Consider the following 23,347-nt stretch of genomic DNA (forward strand, 5'->3'; position numbering starts at 1 on the left):
GAGGATTCCAGGCATAATTTTAGAATTATCGGACGTTTGCCGGAATAATTGGCGGAAGTAAGGGGTATGTCTATTTTTGATTAGCTATAAGAAAGAGTTAAGTTACTAAGAATCATAATTATATAGCTGGTATTACTATATGAGTGCTGGCTGAAAAGCCTTCTAAAAGAATGCTCAAATAATCTAATAGAGCAGTCAGATCGTTTTATGTTAACTACCTGCAGCCACCAAAAAAAGCCAGGGTAAAAGAGATGTGAAATCCAAGGTGGTGACCAAGAAGTGGCTATGATGGTAGGTTAATGGCAAAAACTTTAAAATGACAATCCAGTGCCTTCTCTAAGTTTCACTAGGAAAATCAGCACTACCTTACCTGAATTGTCATATTGCCGTTGATCTACCATCAAAGCCATTTCTTGATTGCCACTTTGGATTTCACACCCTGGCTATTTAGGGGTCACATCCTTTTTCACAGCTTGGCTGTTATGCTATAGATATCACTTCCTTTTTGTGCTTGGCCAGCTTCGGAGTTTCTTTACTTGTCATTTTCTGTACTGCATAAAGATCAAGAGCTGAATTCTGTATAATGATGCATTTTTAAAAACAATAATTTAATGTTGCATGAAAATTGTTACATGAACTCAGTGAGTCTTCAGGAAGGGAAAATAGCTGACAGTGATGGGGAATACTGACTGAAGTTGAATTTCTTGTTAATCTCTCACATAGGTGGGGGCCATGGCCCCACACTTTTATCGGACAATGCTTGCAAGAAAATGGAGATACTCTAATAGAGCAGTCAGCCACTCTTATAGAACAGTCACCTTTACATTCCTGCAAAACAATTTAAGTGTTTACAAATAACTTTTATATAGTATCTTTGATTCCATGCATAATACAAACAACTGTAGCTATAAATGAAAAGGTAATTGTAATACACAACATTGTGTTTGCCCAGTTGAGTTCTTAAATATAAAGAGCATTGTTATGTAACACATACATTAATATGACAAGTGTGTGGATTGTCTCCTGAATGGATTGAACTTAGTTCTTCCAGGTACGTTCTTCCAGTACTGTGAATGTATATTAACATTAGAGTAACTCTTCTATATGAGTTCTAGAAATATTCATAGATTACCACCTATTGTGAACACTTCACTACAACATTCACATAGGTAACTGCTTCTCTCTTGCATGAGTTCTTAAGTGTCTTCGTAGACTACTTTTATCTGCAAATGCTTTACTACAACATTGACAAGTAAATGGCTTCTCTCCTGTATGGATTCTTAAATGTGTTTGTAGACTTCCAGATTGTGCAAATGCTTTACTACAAACTTGACATTGATAGGGCTTTTCTCCTGTATGGGTCCTCAAATGTGTTCATAGATTACCAGATGTTACAAATGTTCTACTACAATATCGACAAGCGTAGGGCTTCTCCCCTGTATGAGTTCTTAAATGTACTCGTAGGTAATTACATTGCTTGAACGCTTTACTGCAATATCGGCATTGGTATGGCTTCCCTGTTGTATGTGTTCTTAAATGTGCTTTTAGAATACTAGACTGTGTGAATGCTCTACCACAATCTTGACATAAGTATGGTTTCTCTCCCGTATGAGTTCTTACATGTGCTCTTAGAAAACTAAGTGATGGAAATGTCTTACTACAATATTGACATGCATAAGGCCTCTCTCCCGTATGAGTTCTTAAATGATTCTGTAGGGAACCATGTTGCACAAAAGCTTTACCGCAATACTGGCATTGATATGGCTTCTCCCCAGTATGAATTCTTGAATGTGCTCGTAGACTACTAGTAGTTGCAAACGCTTTACTACAATACTGACAATGGAAGGGCTTCTCTCCTGTGTGAGTTCTTAAATGTTTTCGTAGACTACCAAGTTCTGCAAATGCTTTACTACAAACTTGACATTGATAAGGCTTTTCTCCTGTATGGGTCCTCAAATGTATTTGTAGATTACCAGATGTTACAAATGTTTTACTACAATATCGACAAGCATATGGCTTCTCTCCAGTATGAATTCTTAAATGTTTTTCCAGGTCACATTGACGTGTGAATGCTTTGATACAACATTGACATTGGTATGGCTTTTCTCCTGTATGGGTTCTTATATGCATTTTTAGATTACCAGATGTTGTAAATGTTTTTCTACAATAATGACACTGGTACGGCTTTTCTCCTGTATGAGTCCTTACATGTACTTGTAGATTACTACGTGATATAAATGCTTTACTGCAATATTCACATTGGTAGGGCCTCATCTCTTTAGATTTTTTGGTGAGCATCTTTGCTGTAACATTTAGGGTCAGAGACGTTTGCTCATGTTTCCTAATATGTTGTTGAAAGTTGATCAGTGTAGTGAACACTTCTCCACATTTTCCACACTTGAACACTTGTGGATTAGCATCACAACATGATGTACTATGCTTCAAATCAATATCTTTACTCAGAAACTCTGTTTGACAATGTCCACAAGTGCACCGAGGAGCTAGTGTGGACACACATGAATAAGTATGGTAATATGTATGCACTATAAAGGCTTGCATTTCAATGGCTGTCAATGTTATGCTATTTTCAAAAACTAGGATTGCATTTACAGTAACTAGTGTACATATTTGAAAAACCAATTGCATGAGACAAATAGTTTGAAGCTTCATTCAGTTTCATAATATTTAAATGCTGCTTTACCCCACCAAAGCTTCGTTACCACAGACACTAACAAGTTAACTGGTTGAACAAGTATTGTGACTCCTTGTGGAAGCTGCCATTAATCTATATATATATAAGCAGCACCAAATTCACCTGAATTGTCGTTATTAAAATTTTCATCATTAACTTACCATCACAGCCATTTCTTGGCCGCCACCTTGGATTTCACATATTTTTTCACCATAGCCTTTTTGAGGGCCGCACTCTTCTTTTTACAGCTTGGCTGTTTTGGACTAGATTTCACTTCTTTTTGTATTTGTAAGCCAGCTTTGAGGCTTTTTAACCTATGTTTTTTTTCTTTACCACAGGAAGAAGAGAAAGATGAAGCAGATTTTAAATACTTTAACTAATTCTGATTTTATCAATAAACATACAAATTATATATATATATATATATATATATATATAATACATATATTTATTACATGTCAATTATTCCCTATGGATAACTTTTTTTGCAGCTGATCTCTCTAGTGGGTAACTTGAAATGTAGCTGAACTCTCTACAGGATGGTTTGCTTGTAGATGAACTCTCTACAGGTGATTTGTTTCTAGCTGATATCTATAGGGTGACTTGTATCTAGCTGATCTCTCCTTTTTTCTAGCTGATCTCTCTACAGGGTAACTTGAAATGTAGCTGAACTCTCTACAGGGTGGTTTCTTTGTAACTGAACTCTCCACAGGGTGATTTGTTTCTATCTAATCTCTCTACAGGGTTGCTTATCTCTCTAAAGGGTGATTTGTTTTTGTCGCTGAACTCTTTACAGGTCACTGGCTTCTAGCTGATCTCTCTACAGGGTGACTTGTTTGTAGTTGAACTATCTGCAGGGTGATTTGTTCGTAGCTGAACTCTCTACAGGGTGATCCTTCTAGTTGATCTCTCTACATGATGACTTGTTTGTAGCTGAACTCTCTACAGGGTGATTTGTTTGTAGCTGAACTCTCTACAGGGTGATTTGTTTGTAGCTGAATTCTCTACAGGATGATTTGTTTGCATGCAGTTGAACTCTCTACATGATGGTTTCTTTGTAGGTGAACTCTCTACAAGGTGACTTCTTCTAGCTAAACTCTCTTCAGGGTGATTTTTCCGTAGCTGAACTCTCTACAGGGTGATTTGTTTGCAGCTGAACTCTTTACATGATAGTTTCTTTTTAGCTGAACTCTCTACAAGGTTACTTCTTCTAGCTGATCCCTCTACAGGGTGACTTGTTTGTAACTGAACTCCCTACATGATGGTTTCTTTGTAGCTGAACTCTCTACAAGCTAACTTCTTCTAGCTGATCTTTCTACAGGGTGATTTATTAGTAGCTGAATTCTCTACAGGGTGGTTTGTTTGCAGCTGAACTCTCTACATGGTGGTTTCTTTGTAGCTGAACTCTCTACAAGGTGACTTTTTCTAGCTGAACTATCTACAGGGTGGCTTGCTTGCAGCTGAACTGTCTACAATATCAACTGGTTGCTGCTGAACTCCCTACAGCATAATTAGCATTGTAACAGAAATCTACAAACTAGCTGAATGCTCTATTAGGGTGACTGTTCTATTAGAGTATTTCGATGGCTTTGGAATCTTAGCTCAGTGGTTTGTAATCTGATTGCTCTGTACTACTGCAAGGACTTTCTACGATGAGTATTCCAGCTACATACCAATTTTCAGCTCACTGCTCTAAGTAATTTGCCTGGTAGGCATAAAAATTATTGGTACTTTTATTCACGAATCTCAATCGTGCAATTGTTACACACCTTCGGTTTCGCATCATATCTCCATGATCTTTATTTCGATAGCTTTCAAAACACCTAAAGGCACTCCTACTATGGTTGATCTATCTACAAAACAATTTTCATCTCATTCCATGAAGCGGTTTGCCCTGTAGGCGTGACAACAAATTGATCTTGTTTTATGCAAATAATTGGTCATAAATCCTTAACTGTTCATCAAATTTGCACCAAATTTGATACTAGGATTCACCTTTGGACTCCCTATCTGTGTGCCAAATTTCAAGGCAATCGAAGTACGTGTTTGTGTTTTATAGCAATGTTTGCAAGTGTGCGAAAAGACGTATTGTGTGTTTTGATATATATATATATATATCTAATCAAAAACAGCCAAGCTGTAAAAAACGGTGCGGCCCCCAAAAAGGCCATGGTGAAAAAAGATGTGAAATCCAAGGTGGCGGCCAAGAAATGGCTGTGATGGTAGGTTAATGGTTAAATTTTAATAACGACAATTCAGGTGAATTTGGTGCAAAGACCAAGTGGCACAAAATTCACCTGAATTGTCGTTATTAAAATGTAGCCATTAACCTACCATCACAGCCATTTCTTGGCCGCCACCTTGGATTTCACATCTTTTTTCACCATGGCCTTTTGGGGGCCGCACCTTTTTTTTACAGCTTGGCTGTTTTTGATTAGATATCACTTCTTTTTGTATTTGTATACTGCAAAGCCGGCCTATGGCTGGCTTTGAGGCTTTTTTAACCCATGTGTTTTTTTCTTTACCACAGAAAGAAGTAAAGAACTTAAAGAAGATTTGTAATACTTCAATTATTTTTGATTTTATTAGTAATTATACAAATTATATACATATCAAGACACACGGTAGTGTGTCGTGCGGCCCAAGAAGCCGGCGCGCAACCCCGTGAGTATATTGACAGGAAGAAAGAAAACGCAATTTTCGCACCTCCGTAGCTCTGTGCTGCCTTGATGAAACAAGACAATTTTTGCTGTGTACATTCCCTCCAACTTCAGTACTCCACACTCCAAATTTTAGCGAAATCGCTTAAGGCATTCCTGAGATATGCGACTTCAAAAATTGGCTTAGTTTCTTCGTTTTTTTTTTTTTTCTTCTTATTTTTCTTCCTCTTTTCGCACACTTACAAAAACTGCTATAAAACGCAAACGCGTTATCCGATTGCCTTGAAATTTGGCACACAGAAGGGGAGTATACAGGCGCATCTCTGTACCAACTTTGGCTGGAATACCATAAACAGGCAAAGAGTTATGAGCGATTATGCACGAAAAATAACACCAATATGTTGTCACGCCTACAGGGTAAACCGCGTATGGGAAGAAGCTGAAAATCGGTGGGTGAATAGGTTAACTATTGAACCTCAAACCTTTTGTGGTTTGAAAGAAATCGAGCTAAAAACCAGGAAGATACAGCGAAAACATCAACAGTGTGTAACAATTACGCAATCAAGATTAGCTAATTTTTATTATTATTATTATTATTATGCTTGCCGCGCCTACCAGATAAACCACTTGGGGTAATGCTTTGAAAATCGCTGTACAGATGGAGTTATCATCTTAGAAAGGCTCTTCAATGGTGTAGAAAAATCAGACTTAAAGCCACGGAGTTATAACACGAAATCCAACTTGGTATAGCAAGTGCGAGATCGAGATACTCTAATAGAGCAGTCATCCTAATAGAGCAGTCACCCTGAACAGAATTCAAGAGATCAGTTAGAAATAAGTAACCTGTATAGAGATCAGCTACAAACAAATCACCCTGTAGAGAGTTCAGCTACAAACAATTCACCCTGTTCAGACATCAGTTAGAAGAAGTTTTCTTGTAGAGAGTTCAGTTACAAACAAATCACCCTGTTGAAAGATCAGCTAGAAGATGTCACCTTATAGATAGTTCAGTTACAAAGAAACCACCATGTAGAGAATTCAGCTACAAACTAGTGACCCTGTAGATACATCAGCTAGAAGAAGTTACCTTGTAGAGAGTTCAGCTACAAAGAAACCATTCTGTAAAGAGCTCAGCTGCAAACAAATCACCTATACAGAATTCAGCTACAAACAAATCACCCTGTAGAGAGATTAGCTAGAAGAAGTTACCTTATAGGGAGTTCAGCTATGAACAGATCACCCTGTAGAGAGTTCAGCTACAAACAAATCACCCTGTAGAGAGTTCAGCTACAAACAAATCACCTGTAGAGAGTTCAGTTACAAAGAAACCACCATGTAGAGAGTTCAGCTGCAAAAAAAATCAATCACTCTGTTGAGAGTTCAACTAGAAGAAGTCACCTTGTAGAGAGTTAAGCTGCAAATAAATCACCCTGTAGAGAATTCAGCTACAAACAAATCACCCTGTAGAAAGATCAGCTAGAAGAAGTTACCTTGTAGAGAGTTCAGCTACAAAGAAACCACCATGTAGAGAGTTCAGCTGCAAACAAATCACCTGTAGAGAGTTCAGCTAGAAACAAGTCACCCTGTAGAGAGATCAGCTAAAAACAAGTCACCCTGTAGAGAGTTCAGCTAGAAGAAGTCACATTGTAGAGAGTTCAGCTACAAAGAAACTACCACGTAGAGAGTTCAGCTGCAAACAAATCATCCTGTAGAGAGTTCAGCTAGAAGAAGTCACCTTTTAGAGAGTTCAGCTACAAAGCAACCACCATGTAAAGAGTTCAGCTGCAAAAAACTCAATCACCTTGTAGAAAGATCGGCTAGAAGAAGTTACCTTGTAGAGAGTTCAGCTACAAAGAAACCACCATGTAGAGAGTTCAGCTGCAAACAAATCACCTATAGAGAGTTCAGCTAGAAACAAGTCACCCTGTAGAGAGTTCAGCTAGAAGAAGTCACATTGTAGAGAGTTCAGCTACAATGAAACTCCCATGTAGAGAGTTCAGCTGCAAACAAATCACCCTGTAGAGAACTCAGCTACAAACAAATACGCAGTGTAAAAAGATCAGCTAGAAGAAGTTACCTTGTAGAGAGTTCAGCTACAATGAAACCACCATGTAGAGAGTTCAGCTACAAACAAATCACCTGTAGAGAGTTCAGCTAGAAACAAGTCACCCTGTAGAGAGATCAGCTAGAAACAAGTCACCTTGTAGAGAGTTCAGCTAGAAGAAGTCACGTTGTAGAGAGTTCAGCTACAAAGAAACCACCATTTAGAGAGTTCAGCTGCAAACAAATCACCCAGTAGAAAGTTCAGCTATGAACAGATCACCCTGTTGAGAGTTCAGTTAGAAACAAGGAATCCTGTAGAGAGATCACATAGAAGTATCACCTTGTAGAGAGTTCAGCTACAAACAAATCACCCTGTAGAGAGATCAGCTAGAAGAAGTCACCTTGTAGAGAGTTCAGCTATAAAGAAACCACCATGTAGAGAATTCAGCTGCAAACAAACACCCTGTAGAGAACTCAGCTACAAATAAATCTCCCTGTAGAAAGATCAGCTGGAAGAAGTTACCTTGTAGGGATTTCAGCTACAAACAAATCACCCTGTAGAGAGTTCAGCTACAAAGAAACCATTCTGTAAAGAGCTCAGCTGCAAACAAATCACTTGTACAGAATTCAGCTACAAACAAATCACCCTGTAGAGAGATCAGCTAGAAGAAATTACCTTGTAGATAGTCCAGCTACAAACAAATCACCCTGTAGAAAGATCAGTTAGAAGAAGTTACCTTGGAGAAAGTTCAGCTACAAAGAAACCATTTTGTAAAGAGCTCAGCTGCAAACAAATCACCTGTACAGAATTCAACTACGAACAAATCACCCTGTAGAGAGATCAGTTATAAGAAGTTACCTTGTAGATAGTTCAGCTACAAACAAATCTCCCTGTAGAGAGATCAGCTAGAAGAAATTACCTTGTAGAGAGTTCAGCTACAAAGAAACCACCATGTAGAGAGTTCAGCTGCAAAGAAATCACCCTGTAGAAAATTCTGCCAGAAACAAATTGCCCTGTAGAAAGATCAGTTAGAAGAAGTTACCTTTTAGAGAGTTCAGCTACAAAGAAACCATTCTGTAAAGAGCTCAGCTGCAAACAAATCACCTATACAGATTTCAGCTATAAACACATCACCCTGTAGAGAGATCAGCTAGAAGAAGTTACCTTGTAGATCGTTCAGCTACAAACAATTCACCCTGTAGAGAGAGCAATTAGAAGAAGTCACCTTGTAGAGTGTTCAGTTACAAAGAAACCACCATGGAGATTTCTGTAATCAATATATGTGACCGGATTTGCGAAAAGGGGTCTTCCACACACATCCAATTCCGTAACCGTTGGAGACCATAACTCAGTGTTCAAGTAACATATTAACCTAAAAATTTCACCACGTATTCAGCTATAGTGGTGCTCACCACTGTCCAAAATTCAAGGCAATAGCTCTTTCCAATCTGAAGTTATCAATTGTCAAAGTTGGCAAATTGGATGTGTGTGGAAGACCCCTTTTCGCAAATCCGGTCACATATGTATTATACAGTATATATAATTTGTACATTTACTGATAAAATATTTAAAGTACATCTACTTAATCTTTTCTTCTTCCTGTAGTAAAGAAAAAAACATAGGTTAAAAAAGTCCCAAAGCTGGCCATAGGCCGGCTTTGGGGTATACAAATACAAAAAGAAATGAAATCTAATCCAAAACAGCCAAGCTGCAAAAAAAGTGTGCGGCCCTCAGAAAGGCTATGGTGAAAAAAGATGTGAAATCCAAGGTGGCGGCCAAGAAATGGCTGTGATGGTAGGTTAATGGTAAAAATTTTAATAATGACAATTTAGGTAAATTTTGCGAAGCGGCACAAAAATTCACCTGAATTGCCGTTATTAAAATTTTTACCATTAACCTACCATCACAGCCATTTCTTGGCCGCCACCTTGGATTTCACATGTTTTTTCACCATAGCCTTTCTGAGGGCCGCACACTTTTTTTACAGCTTGGCTGTTTTGGATTAGATATTTATTACATGCCCATTATTCCCCACAGGATATTTTTTTGCAGCTGATCTCTCTACTGGGTGACTTGAAATGTAGCTGAACTATATACAGGATGGTTTCTTTGTAGCTGAACTCTCTACAAGGTGACCTCTTCTAGCTGGTCTCTCTACAGGGTGATTTGTTTGCAGCTAAACTCTCTACATGGTGGTTTCTTTGTAGCTGAACTCTCTACATGATGGTTTCTTTGTAGCTGAACTCTCTATAAGGTGACTTCGTCTAGCTGAACTCTCCACAGGGTGATTTTTTTGTAGCTAAACTCTCTACAGGGTGATTTGTTTGCAGCTGAACTCTCTACATGATGGTTTCTTTGTAGCTGAACTCTCTACAAGGTGACTTTGTCCAGCTGATCTCTCTACGGGTTGATTTGTTTCTAGCTGAACTCTCTACAGGTGATTTGTTTGCAGCTAAACTCTCTACATGGTGGTTTCTTTGTAGCTGAACTCCCTACATGATGGTTTCTTTGTAGCTGAACTCTCTACAAGGTAACTTCTTCTCTACAGGTTGATTTGTTGTAGTTGAATTCTCTACAAGGTGGTTTGTTTGAGGCTGAACTCTCTACATGGCGGTTTCTTTGTAACTGAACACTCTCCAAGGTGACTTCTTCTAGCTGATCTTTCTACAGGGTGAATTGTTTGTAGCTGAACTCTATACAGAGTGATTTGTTTGCAGCTGAACTCTCTACATGATGGTTTCTTTGTAACTGAACACTCTCCAAGGTGACTTCTTCTAGCTGATCTTTCTACAGGGTGAATTGTTTGTAGCTGAACTATCTACAAGGTAACTTCTTCTAGCTGATCTCTCTACAGGGTGATTTATTTTTAACTGAACTCTCTACATGATGGTTTCTTTGTAGCTGAACTCTCTACAAGGTGACTTCTTCTAGCTGATCCCTCTACAGGGGGATTTATTTGTAGTTGAACTCTCTACAAGTGATTTATTTGCAGCTGAACTCTTTATGTGGTGGTTTCTTTTTAGCTGAACTCTCTACAAGGTGACTTCTTCTAGCTGATCTTTCTACTGGGTGATTTGTTTACAGCTGAACTCTCTACATGGTGGTTTCTTTATTGCTGAACTCTCTACAAGGTGAATTCTTTTACCTGATCTCTCTACAGGGTAATTTGTTTGTAACTGAACTCTGTACAAGGTGCGTTTTTGTGGGTGATCTCACTGCAGGTTGATTTGTTTGTAGCTGAAATCACTAAAGGGTGATTTGTTTGCAGCTGAACTCCTTGCATCGTGTCTAGTTTCTAGCTGATCTCTCTACAGGGTGATTTGTTTGTAGCTGATCTCTCTACAAGTTGATTTGTGTGTAGCTGATCTCTCTGCAGGTTGATTAATTTGTAGCCGATCTCTCTACAGTGTAATTTGTTTGTAGCTGAACTGTCTATAAGGTGATTTGTTTGTAGCTGATCTCTCTGCAGGTTGATTTGTTTTAACTGAACTCTCTACAGGGTGATTTACTTGTAGCTGAACTCCTTACATTGTGTCTAGTTTCTAGCTGATCTCTCTACAGGGTGATTTGTTCGTAGCTGATCTCTCTACAAGTTGATTTGTGTGTAGCTGATCTTTCTACAGGTTGATTTGTTTGTAGCCGATCTCTCTATAGGGTAATTTGTTTGTAGCTGAACTCTGTACAAGGTGCTTTTTTGTAGGTGATCTCACTGCAGGTTGATTTGTTTGTAGCTGAACTCACTAAAGGGTGATTTGCTAGTAGCTGAACTGCTTAAATTGTGTCTAGTTTCTAGCTGATCTCTCTACAGGGTGATTTGTGTGTAGCTAATCTCTCTACAAGTTGATTTGAGTGTAGCTGATCTCTCTGCAGGTTGATTAATTTGTAGCCGATCTCTCTACAGGGTAATTTGTTTGTAGCTGAACTGTCAATAAGGTGATTTGTTTGTAGCTGATCTCTCTGCAGGTTGATTTGTTTTAGCTGAACTCTCTACAGGCTGATTTACTTGTAGCTGAACTCCTTACATTGTGTCTAGTTTCTAGCTGATCTCTCTACAGGTTGATTTGTTTGTAGCCGATCTCACTACAGGGTAATTTGTTTGTAGCTGAACTCTCTATAAGGTGATTTGTTTGCAGCTGAACTCTCTACATGGTGGTTTCTTTATTGTTGAACTCTCTACAGGGTGTTTTGCTTGTAACTGAACTCTCTGCAGGGTGATTTGTTTCTAGCTTATCTCTCTACAGGTTGATTTGTGTGTAACTGGTCTCTGTACAAGCTGATTTTTTTGTATCTGATCTCTCTGCAGGTTGATTTGTTTGTAGCTGATCTCTCTACAAGTTGATTTGTTTGTTGCTGATCACTCTAAAAGTTGATTTGTTTGTAGCTAAACTCTCTGCAAAATGTTTTGTGTGTAGCTGACCTCTCTTCAGGGTGATTTGTTTCTAGCTGATTGCTCTACAGGTTGATTTGTTTGTAGATGAACTCTCTACAGGGTAATTTGCTTGTAGCTGAACTCCTTACATTGTGTCTAGTTTGTAGCTGATCTCTCTACAGGGTGATTTGTTTGTAACTGATCTCTATACAAGTTGATTAGTGTGTAGCTAATCTCTCTGCAGGGTGATTTGTTTGTAGCCGATCTCTCTACAAGGTAATTTGTTTGTAGCTGAACTATCTATAAGGTGATTTGTTTGTAGCTGATCTCTCTGCAGGGTGATTTGTTTCTAGCTTATCTCTCTACAGGTTGATTTGTGTGTAACTGATCTCTCTACAAGCTGATTTGTTTGTAGCTGATCTCTCTGCAGGTTGATTTGTTTCTAGATGATCTCTCTACAGGTTGATTTGTTTGTTGCTGATCGCTCTAAAGGTTGATTTGTTTTAGCTGAACTCTCTACAGGGTGATTTGTTTCTAGCTTATCTCTCTACAGGTTGATTTGTGTGTAACTGATCTCTCTACAAGCTGATTTGTTTGTAGCTGATCTCTCTGCAGGTTGATTTGTTTCTAGATGATCTCTCTACATGTTGATTTGTTTGTTGCTGATCGCTCTAAAGGTTAATTTGTTTGTAGCTGAACTCTCTGCAAAGTGTTTTGTTTGTAGTTGATCTCTCTACAAAATGATTTTTTGTAGCTGACCTCTCTTCAGGGTGATTTGTTTCTAGTTGATATCTCTACAGGGTGATTTTTTGTAGCTGACCTCTCTTCAGGGTGATTTGTTTCTAGCTGATCGCTCTACAGGTTGGTTTGTTTGTAGCTGAACTCTCAACAGGGTGATTTGCTTGTAGCTGAACTCCTTACATTGTGTCTAGTTTCTAGCTGATCTCTCTACAGGGTGATTTGTTTGTAGCTGATCTCTCTACAAGTTGATTTGTGTGTAGCTGATCTCTCTGCAGGTTGATTTGTTTTAGCTGAACTCTCTACAGGGTGATTTGCTTGTAGCTGAACTCCTTACATTGTGTCTAGTTTCTAGCTGATCTCTCTACAGGGTAATTTGTTTTAGCTGAACTCTCTACAGGGTGATTGCTTGTAGCTGAACTCCTTACATTGTGTCTAGTTTCTAGCTGATGTCTCTACATGCAGGGTGATTTTTTTAGAGCTGATCTCTACACAAGTTGATTTGTGTGTAGCTGATCTCTCTGCAGGTTGATTTGTTTGTAGCTGATCTCTCTACAGGGTAATTTGTTTGTAGCTGAACTCTCTATAAGGTGATTTGTTTGTAGCTGATCTCTCTGCAGGTTGATTTGTTTTAGCTGAACTCTCTACAGGGTGATTGCTTGTAGCTGAACTCCTTACATTGTGTCTAGTTTCTAGCTGATGTCTCTACATGCAGGGTGATTTTTTTAGAGCTGATCTCTACACAAGTTGATTTGTGTGTAGCTGATCTCTCTGCAGGTTGATTTGTTTGTAGCCGATCTCTCTACAGGGTAATTTGTTTGTAGCTGAACTCTCTATAAGGTGATTTGTTTGTAGCTGATCTCTCTGCAGGTTGATTTGTTTTAGCTGAACTCTCTACAGGGTGATTGCTTGTAGCTGAACTCCTTACATTGTGTCTAGTTTCTAGCTGATGTCTCTACATGCAGGGTGATTTTTTTAGAGCTGATCTCTCTACAAGTTGATTTGTGTGTAGCTGATCTGTCTGCAGGTTGATTTGTTTGTAGCCGATCTCTCTACAGGGTAATTTGTTTGTAGCTGAACTCTCTATAAGGTGATTTGTTTGTAGCTGATCTCTCTGCAGGTTGATTTGTTTTAACTGAACTCTCTACAGGGTGATTGCTTGTAGCTGAACTCCTTACATTGTGTCTAGTTTCTAGTTGATGTCTCTACAGGGTGATGTTTTGTAGCTGAACTCTCTACAGGGTGATTTGTTTCTAGCTTATCTCTCTACAGGTAGATTTGTGTTGATTTGATTGCTCTAAAGGTTGATTTGTTGTAGCTGAGCACTCTGCAAAGTGTTTTATTTGTAGCTGATCTCTCTACAGGGTAATTTGTTTGTAGCTGAACTCTCTCCACAGTGACTTGTGCGTAGCTGAATTCTGTGTAGCTGAATTCTCTAGAGAGTGACTTAATTGTAGCTGAATTCTCTACAGGGTGCATGACTTGTTTATAGCTGAACTTTCTTCAGTGTGACTTGTAATGTTCTGAATCTCTATAGTGATATATTTGCTTAACTCTCCTCATGGTGACTTGCTTCTTGCTGAACTGTTTATAAGATTAACTGTTTGCAGCTAAACTCCCTACAGAATAACTTGTGATGTAATAAAGTTCTATAATCGAGTAAAGAAATTAGCCGAATGCTCTATTAGGGTGACTGTTCTATTAGAGTATCTCGATCTCGCATTTGCTACACAGAGTTGGCTTTAGAATCATAACTCAGTGGTTTGTACTCCGATTCTTCTGTACTACTGCAAGGACTTTCTATGAAGACTATTCCAGCTATACATCGATTTTCAGCTCATTGCTCTAAGCGGTTTGCCTAATAGGCGTGAAAATTAATACATTTTTATTCGTAAAAATCGATCACGTAATTGTGACACAGGTTGGGTTTTGTGTCATATCTCCACGGTCTTTATCTCGATTCCTTTCAAACCACCAAAAGGCACTCCTACGATGGCTACTCCAACAATGTTCAACTCATTCCATGAAGCGGTTTACCCTGTAGGCGTGACAACAAATTGATCTTGTTTTACGCGAATAATCGGTCATAACTCCTGAACCATTCATCGGATTTGTACCAAATTTGATGCTAGGATTTGCCTTTGGACTCCCTTTCTGTGTGTCACATTTCATGGCGATCGGAGTACGCGTTTGCTTGTTATAGCAATTTTTGCAAGTGTGCGAAAAGACGAAGAAGAAAAAAACGAAGAAAAAAAAACAAAACTTTGGCAACTTGTATCACGGAAATGGCTGGAGTTATTTCCTTCAAATTTGGAATGTAGACTCCCCTGGCTGGCGGGCAACTGTGTAGCAAATTTGGTTCCAATCGGATAAGTGATCACTGAGATACAAAGGTGTGAAAATGACGTTTTCGTTCTTCCTGTCAATATACTCACGGGTGTGGCGCACCGGCTTCTTGGGCCGCACGACACACTACCGTGTGTCTTGATATATATATTTGGTTAGTTAGTTTAAACAATGGTTGTACTGGAACTATAACAAAGTGTAGGAGTTTGTACTACATTGTACACCCTAATAACCATCAATTGCGTTCATTAATTTTTGACGTGAAATTTGTAACAAAGTTTTGAAGCTTTGGTAACATTTTCAAAAGAAGCTTTGGAGGATGTATTTGTACATTCATTCCAACCCTAATGCACACCAACGGCAATCTTTGGCTGGCTGTGGGCAAGAATTTTACTGAAATTGTTTTTGTAAAAACATATGTGTGTACATGTGTACCACCAAATTACCTATTATACATTTGCCCATATGCACCCATATGAGCAAAACCATTAAAATATCAAAAGCAGTCAGCATGTGAGAAACAAAGTCTTCTTAAAATATCTAAACAGGTAAACTTTGGTTCAAAAGTGGTTTCATTTTCCAGTTTAAAATATGGGTGTACTGACTCTTAGATGGTGTTTGATGGTGTTGCATATATCGATGGTGTGTATATATATATATATATATATATATATATATATGCACATATGATCAGTACATATATAGTGGAGTTTCATCATGCATATATAGCAGTATTTACGTACTTTTTCAGTAGCAGAGGTTATCATGTATATCAAAGTATTTGGCCAAATTCACCGTGAGACAATGAACTAGCGGATGTGCAAATGGGAAGCTGGTTGGAAATGCTATTCCAAGGAGTACTTACAACTGTGGGACACAATTCGAAGATCTCGTCAGCTCGATTTTTATTGCATGATGGTACGAGCTGACCTCCATCTCAGGTAGAATATCTTAAGCTATTTGATCTGTCATCATTGTCCAGTCATTAATCTTGGCTTGTGTAGGCAGACTTTCCTAACTCTATTAGCCAAAACCACAATATTAAGTTTATTCATTAGGCTACTTGGAAAGGCTGTATAACTGCTGTAATAACAATCACTCATTTCTTTAAGAAGCCTTAAAGAAAGGTGTCTAACATTTCATTCTATATATTTTTCTTGTAATCTGACACGTAAATCTCTATTCATTATATTGAGATGGCAAGTAGGAAGTGTAGTTTCTCTGTACCAGAATCATCTGCAAGTTCAAGCCAGAAAGTGAGAAAATTCTCAAGGGCTTTTTGGACAAGTGAAAGAGGGAAAATGAAGTACCTCACCAGACAATGACATGGCTATGCTGTGAAATTGAAGAGTTATGTTGCATCACTTCACTGTTCTGTATGTAAAAGGTTTGAACAACACATACACTTGTGAAGGAACTTCTCCAGAGATTGGATTACTGGCTAAACAAAAAGTTAAGTAATGTGATTGATCATGCCACAAGTGATACACACAAGACTACTATGTCACTCAAAACTAAAGGATGAACAGGTAAGATAAAAGTGATCTGTAGTATAAAGCTCTGCCATTGGTCAGTTCCTTTTAAATCTTGATGACGGTACTAGGCAGAGAATGAGGAAAGGTTTGACATTTGCTATATAATGGGCTAAGGAAAGCATCTCATTTGCCAAATACCCTGCAATTATAGAACTTGAGAGCAGGCACGGTGTGCTGGGTCCAGCTGTATGACTATGAAAATGACTAACTTATTATTAATAATATGCCTAAAAACTTAAAAAACATCAATCTTACAGTACTCATTTTTCAAAAATTTCCTGGGGGAGCATGCCCCCAGACCTTCCTATGCACGTCCCCTATCATGTCTGACCATCATGATAATATGTCAGATCAATTTTTGGTATGGACTGACAAAGTGTCAGACCACTTTAAAATAATTATAATTGTCTTCTCTGGTATCTATGTAGCTACTCACTGTGCTCATGTGATCATCTAAAATAATTGGAAAAAATAGTTTGGAAAATTGAACGCTATTCGCCAAACTTTTTTACCACCAAATTTTTTTACCATACGGTAGTATAACGTGTAAATTTATACATTGTTGGAGAGTAGCTCGCTACCTTTTTAGAATTAGCTAACTTAACTAACATCAACTAAAACTGAAATAGAGATCCAAGCAACGAAACATGAATGAGATACTGTATATGAATGATTACAATACAACATAATTATATGGCAAAATCCCTACAAGGGGCACACTATTACAATTTGTTCACTCAGAGAGGACTCCCACATAACTATGTACTGTATTTAACCCTATTATAGTCAGATTCAAATAAATGCCAGGTCCTAAATGAAGACTATTGTAAGGGCAGATATGACACTAATAATAAGGCGCTTACTTTATACAGCTAATGAAACTGATGACTTGTTACAAGGATGTCAACAAGAAGCAACAAGATTTTTTTAGCTGGTTCACCAGCAGATTATAAGAGAGTCTCAATGGATAAAGTTATCTATTCTATATCTCTTGTTTCACTTTTTATCACTTGGATCACTTGAATAGTTCAATTAAAAGGAAAAATTAAGAAATTTAGTTGGATAAAGGATCAAAGAAAAAAAGGAGTGACACTAGGGAAAACTGTAGTTAAAAAGTTGTGAAACAAGGAAGATTGCCTATACCTGCAGATATACTAGTGGACATTAAATAAGCATCACCCCGAGAAATAGGGTCTGGCACAGCCACATCGCACTATTGCAAATTGACACCTTACCTGCAGATATACTAGTGGACATTAAATAAGCATCACCCCGAGAAATAGGGTCTGGCACAGCCACATCACACTATTGCAAATTGACACCTTACCTGCAGATATACTAGTGGACATTAAATAAGCATCACCCCGAGAAATAGGGTCTGGCACAGCCACATCACACTATTGCAAATTGACACCTTGCGTTGTTAGTGAAAAGAACCGGAATGCAAAGGAGGACAAAGGCAATGCATGTACGTAGCTAATGTAAGTTGGCAAAAAGGTACATCTCAGGATGAAGTTATGTAGAACAGTGAAGAAATCAAGCCAGTAGGCTTATCTATTGTCGAGCTATGCTTGGCTGGAGGCAACAGTTATGTAGTTAGTTTCTTAGTCAGTCAGCATAAATTCCGTTAAATAGATAATTTTTAAAATTCTGTTAGAAGGGTCCAGGGTTAGTCTGAAGACAATTTTGGGCTTGCCTAACCAATGCTGCCAAGCTGTCATGAAGGGTGGTGATATTTTTGGCTGGAAAAGCCCAATTCTTCACGATCCCTAATATACCTGTACAGTACTATGTTACTACAGTGCCAGAAATAACAATCGGCAATTGGCTATTTTCCAAGCAAATTCCCATTTTGACAGACCATTTGGTGAGTTATTTGGTCGAACATCTGACCAGCAGCAGAAGCCACAGTAAAGCTCTACCTACTTAATCAAGTGTAAAAATTTGCCATTGCCAAATAATGATATGAATAAAATTCAATCAGGCTATAGCCAGTGTCATGCCAAAATTAGCTACTCAGCATTGTGAAGGGATCACATGATCAAGTGTGAGGTTCTAATACTTTAGTGTACACTGTGAGGACGAAATTGTGACTGTGTGTTGCTCCGTGAAAAACAAAGGCATAGGGTGGAAAGAGTTTACAGAAGGTTCTGCCAAGCAAAGGAGTTTATAAGTGACTTGTCACAATACTGGTTTTGGTGGGCTGCAGATAGAATAATGCTAGATGCTACCTCCTCAGGATATATACAGTGATTCAAATAGTAATCTTGAAGGAAATGGTAGAAAACCAATATCATCAGATTAGGATTCATGGACAAGCCAACTGCTGAACCGGAAGACGTGACATCTGGCAACATGGATGATAATCTATGATGTAACACTACCATTAAATCTTTTGCTTCACTACTTTTAGTGTATACTGCACTCACACATGTACTCACCATCATCTGATACAACTGGTTCCTCATAATGAGTAGTTCCTTTCTTAGCTAATCTCTTTGATCTCCTACACTTTATCCTAATCCAATAAGACACAAGTACATACTGTAAATGACTAGAATATATACAAACCTTTTGTTCACAACAATCTTATCAGTTTTACTCCTCTTTGGTGTATTAGTGATAGCTTTATCATTATCACATGATGGTCTACTCCTTTTGGCTGAACGTGTCTTTATAACTCTTTTAGACTGAAATAATAGTCACATGTGATATAGTCTCCAAACAACTATTGTACCATATCTTTCAGGTTGATTGCAAAAACGTGGAACAGAAATGTGATCAAACACATGACCCGTGATATGAATATCTTGAGCTAGCAAGGATTGTAATTAAACGTTTGCAAGCAAAACCTGATGTACTGTAAGATAACTTTTATATATAGGCTAAATACACAAATTTTCATCAGAAAATCATTTTAAACACTCATATGAAATGTGCACGTAGTGATGTTATGGTGTTACATTTTGCAAGCAGCCTGAAAATATGGTAAACAATGATAGATACATGCGGTGCAAAGCAGTTTTGATTGAACTCCCTTTTCAAATTGTGGCTTAGTATTGGCAATAGATTTTGTAAAAAACAATTACCCAACAACACTATTAAAAGCAATATATGCTCAGACTATTATTATTTGTTGTATTGTGCAGACCTCAAAAAGAGTGTGGTGCACAAAAGAAACAATAGTACAATTACAATCATAAATTATTACTAAATAACTAATTGAATAGTGTCTAGACCAGCTAGGTTGTGCATGAATTGTTCAATCTCTGTCGAGTTGATCACATGTTGGGGTAAGAAATTCCAAATTTTAATAGCGGGGATGGAAAAAAGAGAAAATTTGTAAGAGTCAATCCTTGTCACTGGTGGCGTAAATCTTCTATTGTGTCCTCTGGTATGGTAGATGTCAGGGTTAAGAACAAGGAGATTGTCAGTATTTATATCAACCTGGCAGTTTATGATCTTATATAACATTATAGCCTTCTGTTTATTTCTACATCTGGTTAATGTGGGCCAGCTCAGGTTGGATAACATTTCAGTCACACTTGCGTACCAGGAATAATTATTAGTTACAAATCTCGCTGCACGCCTTTGAACATTTTCGATGGTATCAATGTCTCCCAGTGCTTGCATATTCTAATATAGGTTTAACAAGAGCCTTGTAACAATTACTTTTTGGTTTGGGGGGGACAGTTGCTTACATTACGTTGTAAAAAGCATTTTACATTGTTGACTTTCTTAGTTATTAGTTTGATATGGATAAATTCAGATGTACAACCATATGTACATAATATTATACAATCTCTTCAGTTTTCTAAAGATTCAATATGCCATCCAATCAAAAACTTATTAGTCACAATTCAGCTAAACATAGCTCACCAATAGAAATGTAATTTCTGAAATGTTTAAAAGATCATAACACCAGTGGTGTAACTAGACTTGTACCGACACCAGGGCCCAGTGCAATAAATTGAAGTCGTATTCACAAGCAAAGCTATTAAAGTAGTCGAATTATCAAAACGATAATTATTTCTAGAGGCGCTTATATCGATAACCTGGAAGTTTGAAGTGATTTCACAATAACGAAAGGTAATATAGCTGTTTTGCAGCCAAAAATGTGTGCCGTTGTCAAGGTCTTTATTCAGTGAAATAGTCTTTTCCTACTACTCTATTGCTAATTCCGTGGGCGTGACTTGATTGCTGACACCCGGGCCTGGGCCCGGGTAGGCCCGGGTTTAGTTACGCCACAACACCCAATAAAATACAGTTGAATACAGTTTCAATAAATTATCCTACAGTTTTATCTTATAGCAGACTAGACTATCAGTAAAATACTACTCTAAACACAGTTTATAACACATACTGGGACCTCCATCATTCTTCATACCACACAGATAAATTGCAAAAGTGTTGAGACAATCCAGTGTGTTTGGATAACTGATGACCAACCATTTTCATATACTATACATCGAGACTCTGTAATGTACTTATTAGCAAAATACCAGTCACTTTAGTACTCACCTAATTGAGGATACAGCCCACTGTATTATCAGAGTACAGGCAATGCCAATTAATCACTTCGAAATGATCAGGCCTTCATTTACATAGGAAATGACTCAAGAAGGGAAAAATAAGGTTTTATGAGAGTAAGGGGAGGGGGGAAAGGAAGGTCCAAACATGGCCTGTTTCTCTTGTGTGAGTTCTACTGCACAAGAGTATTCCCTTAACAAAAAGTCCCTGACTAGCACAATAAATATCAGCACTCAATTTACAGTTCAAGTTAATTATTCTACCAGGTACCTGTGGATCATGTGATGCCATCGTCAGGGGAACACTCTCAACATTATGATCTACACATCACATAACACACAATAACAAAACAACTCTATCACACTATATAAATATCAGTACTGTGTAAAACTGATAAAACTATTGCCATATTACTGGCTAATTAATTATTCATATAAACTCACACCCCCTCTGGCCTTGTGCAATTTCATTAACTTGGTATAGTCTCACTCCCTAGTGCCAAGACTACCTTTTCTTTTGTGTGGGCATGGGAAGTAAAACAGCTTGGTGGATCTCTGTAAGTTTTACAAAAAGATGTAGATCAGACTACACAAAAATGGCTATGGAGATCCACCAGGCCATTTTTCTTCCTGCCCCTGGCCTGTACTACACTAAAAGGAGAAAAAGCTGTCTGGGTAGCCAAACCACTTTTTTCTGGTTGGGTATATATAACATTGACACTTACTTTGAAGACTGTAGTTCGCATTGAAAACCGCCGTTTATCAGCACTTTCTCTCGCTGAAATCAATTAAAGCACACCATGCGTCATGTGGTATGCGGTTTGGGCGGCGTGCGCTCAAAGCATGTCGGAGAGACTGAATACTCGAAATACTCTAATAGAGCAGTTAGTAGCTTGGCACTATGCTACCTGATCAATTTTATCAAGAGTTCATAATTAATTAGGCACCGACCTATTATACTGTTTATCGTACAGGAGTCGCGGCTGCAGCACTCCAGAAAAGTGAACTTGAGGAAGTAAAATCAAGAGTTAATAATAGTGGTGGGAAGAGTATCCAACACTGAAATCATTCCATAGAAACCCTTTGACTTCCTATGAATACAACTACACCACGCGCTCATTTTTGACAGACCACTTCATTCAAAATAATTTCACTATGTTAAAATCTCAATGTAAGAGAATCTTTGATTTAGCAGCGGCAATTTCAATATCCTCTTCTAGGAGAATATTTATGGCGAAGAGCTGCCAAGAATGGTGTGTGGACTTTTGAACATTATGTTGGCAAGACATTTTTCATAATTAATTGTGTGTGATTTGTTTTTTGTTAATTGTACTCCTTGCCATGCCCACCTGTGGGGCTTTTTATGCCCTATTTTTGTGGTAGCATGTGTCCGAGGACATTTGATTGTAATTGTTTGTGTCATCAATAATACTGATGGTTCTTCTCTCTACAGGCAGAGCTCTCAACTCTCACGCATTGCGCGTGAGACACACGCATTTGACTCCAATCTCACTCTTGGTTTTGCAACTCACGCATGGTTTTGCAAAAATCTCATGCATTTTTCAGAAACAGACTGTCTAGCTTTATAATGTAGTCTCTATTAACTTACAATCCAAGCCCGTTACAATCTTTGTACCCCGCGACAACGATCCGTATACTTTCATACTCAGTTGAGATTTCGTAGTGAACGGCACCGGCTCTCTTGTATCACATGCAAATACACGTACAGCTGCACTGTGATGCTGCAGCAAATTTAATTTTTATCTCTAAGGCTTCCTATAGTGAATAGCACCCAATATTATTCACAGTGGTTGTTTACTTGTAATATCTGGTTAGCTCAGTACAAGTTACTCCCCTTTCACAGTGGCCTTTGTGCCAGCATTGCTGGTTATGGTGTTTTCTTTGTGTATTGAATACAACAAAGCTCACAGTAGCAAACAATAACTCTATAGACTATGTTACATACTGTAGCTAAATAGTATAGTTGTATACCATGCAAGTGAGTTGTTTTTACTGCTTTATCACTTACATTAATAATAATATTTTAAGATGCTCTCAAATCTGTATAGTCTAGCTATTTTTCAAAATTTTCCCAGGGTACATGGCCACCAGACCCCTTAGCTAAGTATGTTTTGCACACTGTCGGATGTTCACCAGCATGTCTCACTCCTACATACTTATTTCTCACTCATTTTAAACTCAGTCATCACTCTAAGGTAACTGACAGGTTGAGAGCTCTGCATACAGGGTTGGACACTCTCCCTATACCACTATTATTAGCTAACTCTTTGATAATACTAATGACATTTTGGTTAGTTAAACGAAAAGGTCTATTAGCACCTGTTTGTTTCGTCTTAATTAAAAGTCGGTCAATGTGATAATCACCTGAAACAACGAAACTATACTTATAGAGAGTATGCAAGGGGCGTGGCCT

The 23,347-nt window shown here is 38.1% G+C and overlaps 1 protein-coding gene across 1 annotated transcript; it reads right to left on the minus strand.

The window, feature by feature from the left end:
• Positions 1 to 863: 863 nt before the first annotated feature.
• On the minus strand, positions 864 to 21,733 carry LOC136255448 (zinc finger protein 431-like). Its single transcript, XM_066048223.1, has 5 exons — positions 21,639 to 21,733; positions 21,185 to 21,234; positions 18,956 to 19,074; positions 18,826 to 18,902; positions 864 to 2,501 (listed from the first exon to the last, which is right to left on the minus strand). The coding sequence occupies exons 2-5, from the start codon at positions 21,203 to 21,205 to the stop codon at positions 1,375 to 1,377; spliced, it is 1,344 nt and encodes a 447-aa protein (XP_065904295.1). The 5' UTR covers positions 21,206 to 21,234; positions 21,639 to 21,733; the 3' UTR covers positions 864 to 1,374.
• Between the last annotated feature and the right edge of the window lie 1,614 nt (positions 21,734 to 23,347).

This window comes from Dysidea avara, chromosome 1 (genome assembly GCF_963678975.1).
Source record: "Dysidea avara chromosome 1, odDysAvar1.4, whole genome shotgun sequence".
In the NCBI taxonomy this organism is placed as follows: domain Eukaryota; kingdom Metazoa; phylum Porifera; class Demospongiae; order Dictyoceratida; family Dysideidae; genus Dysidea; species Dysidea avara.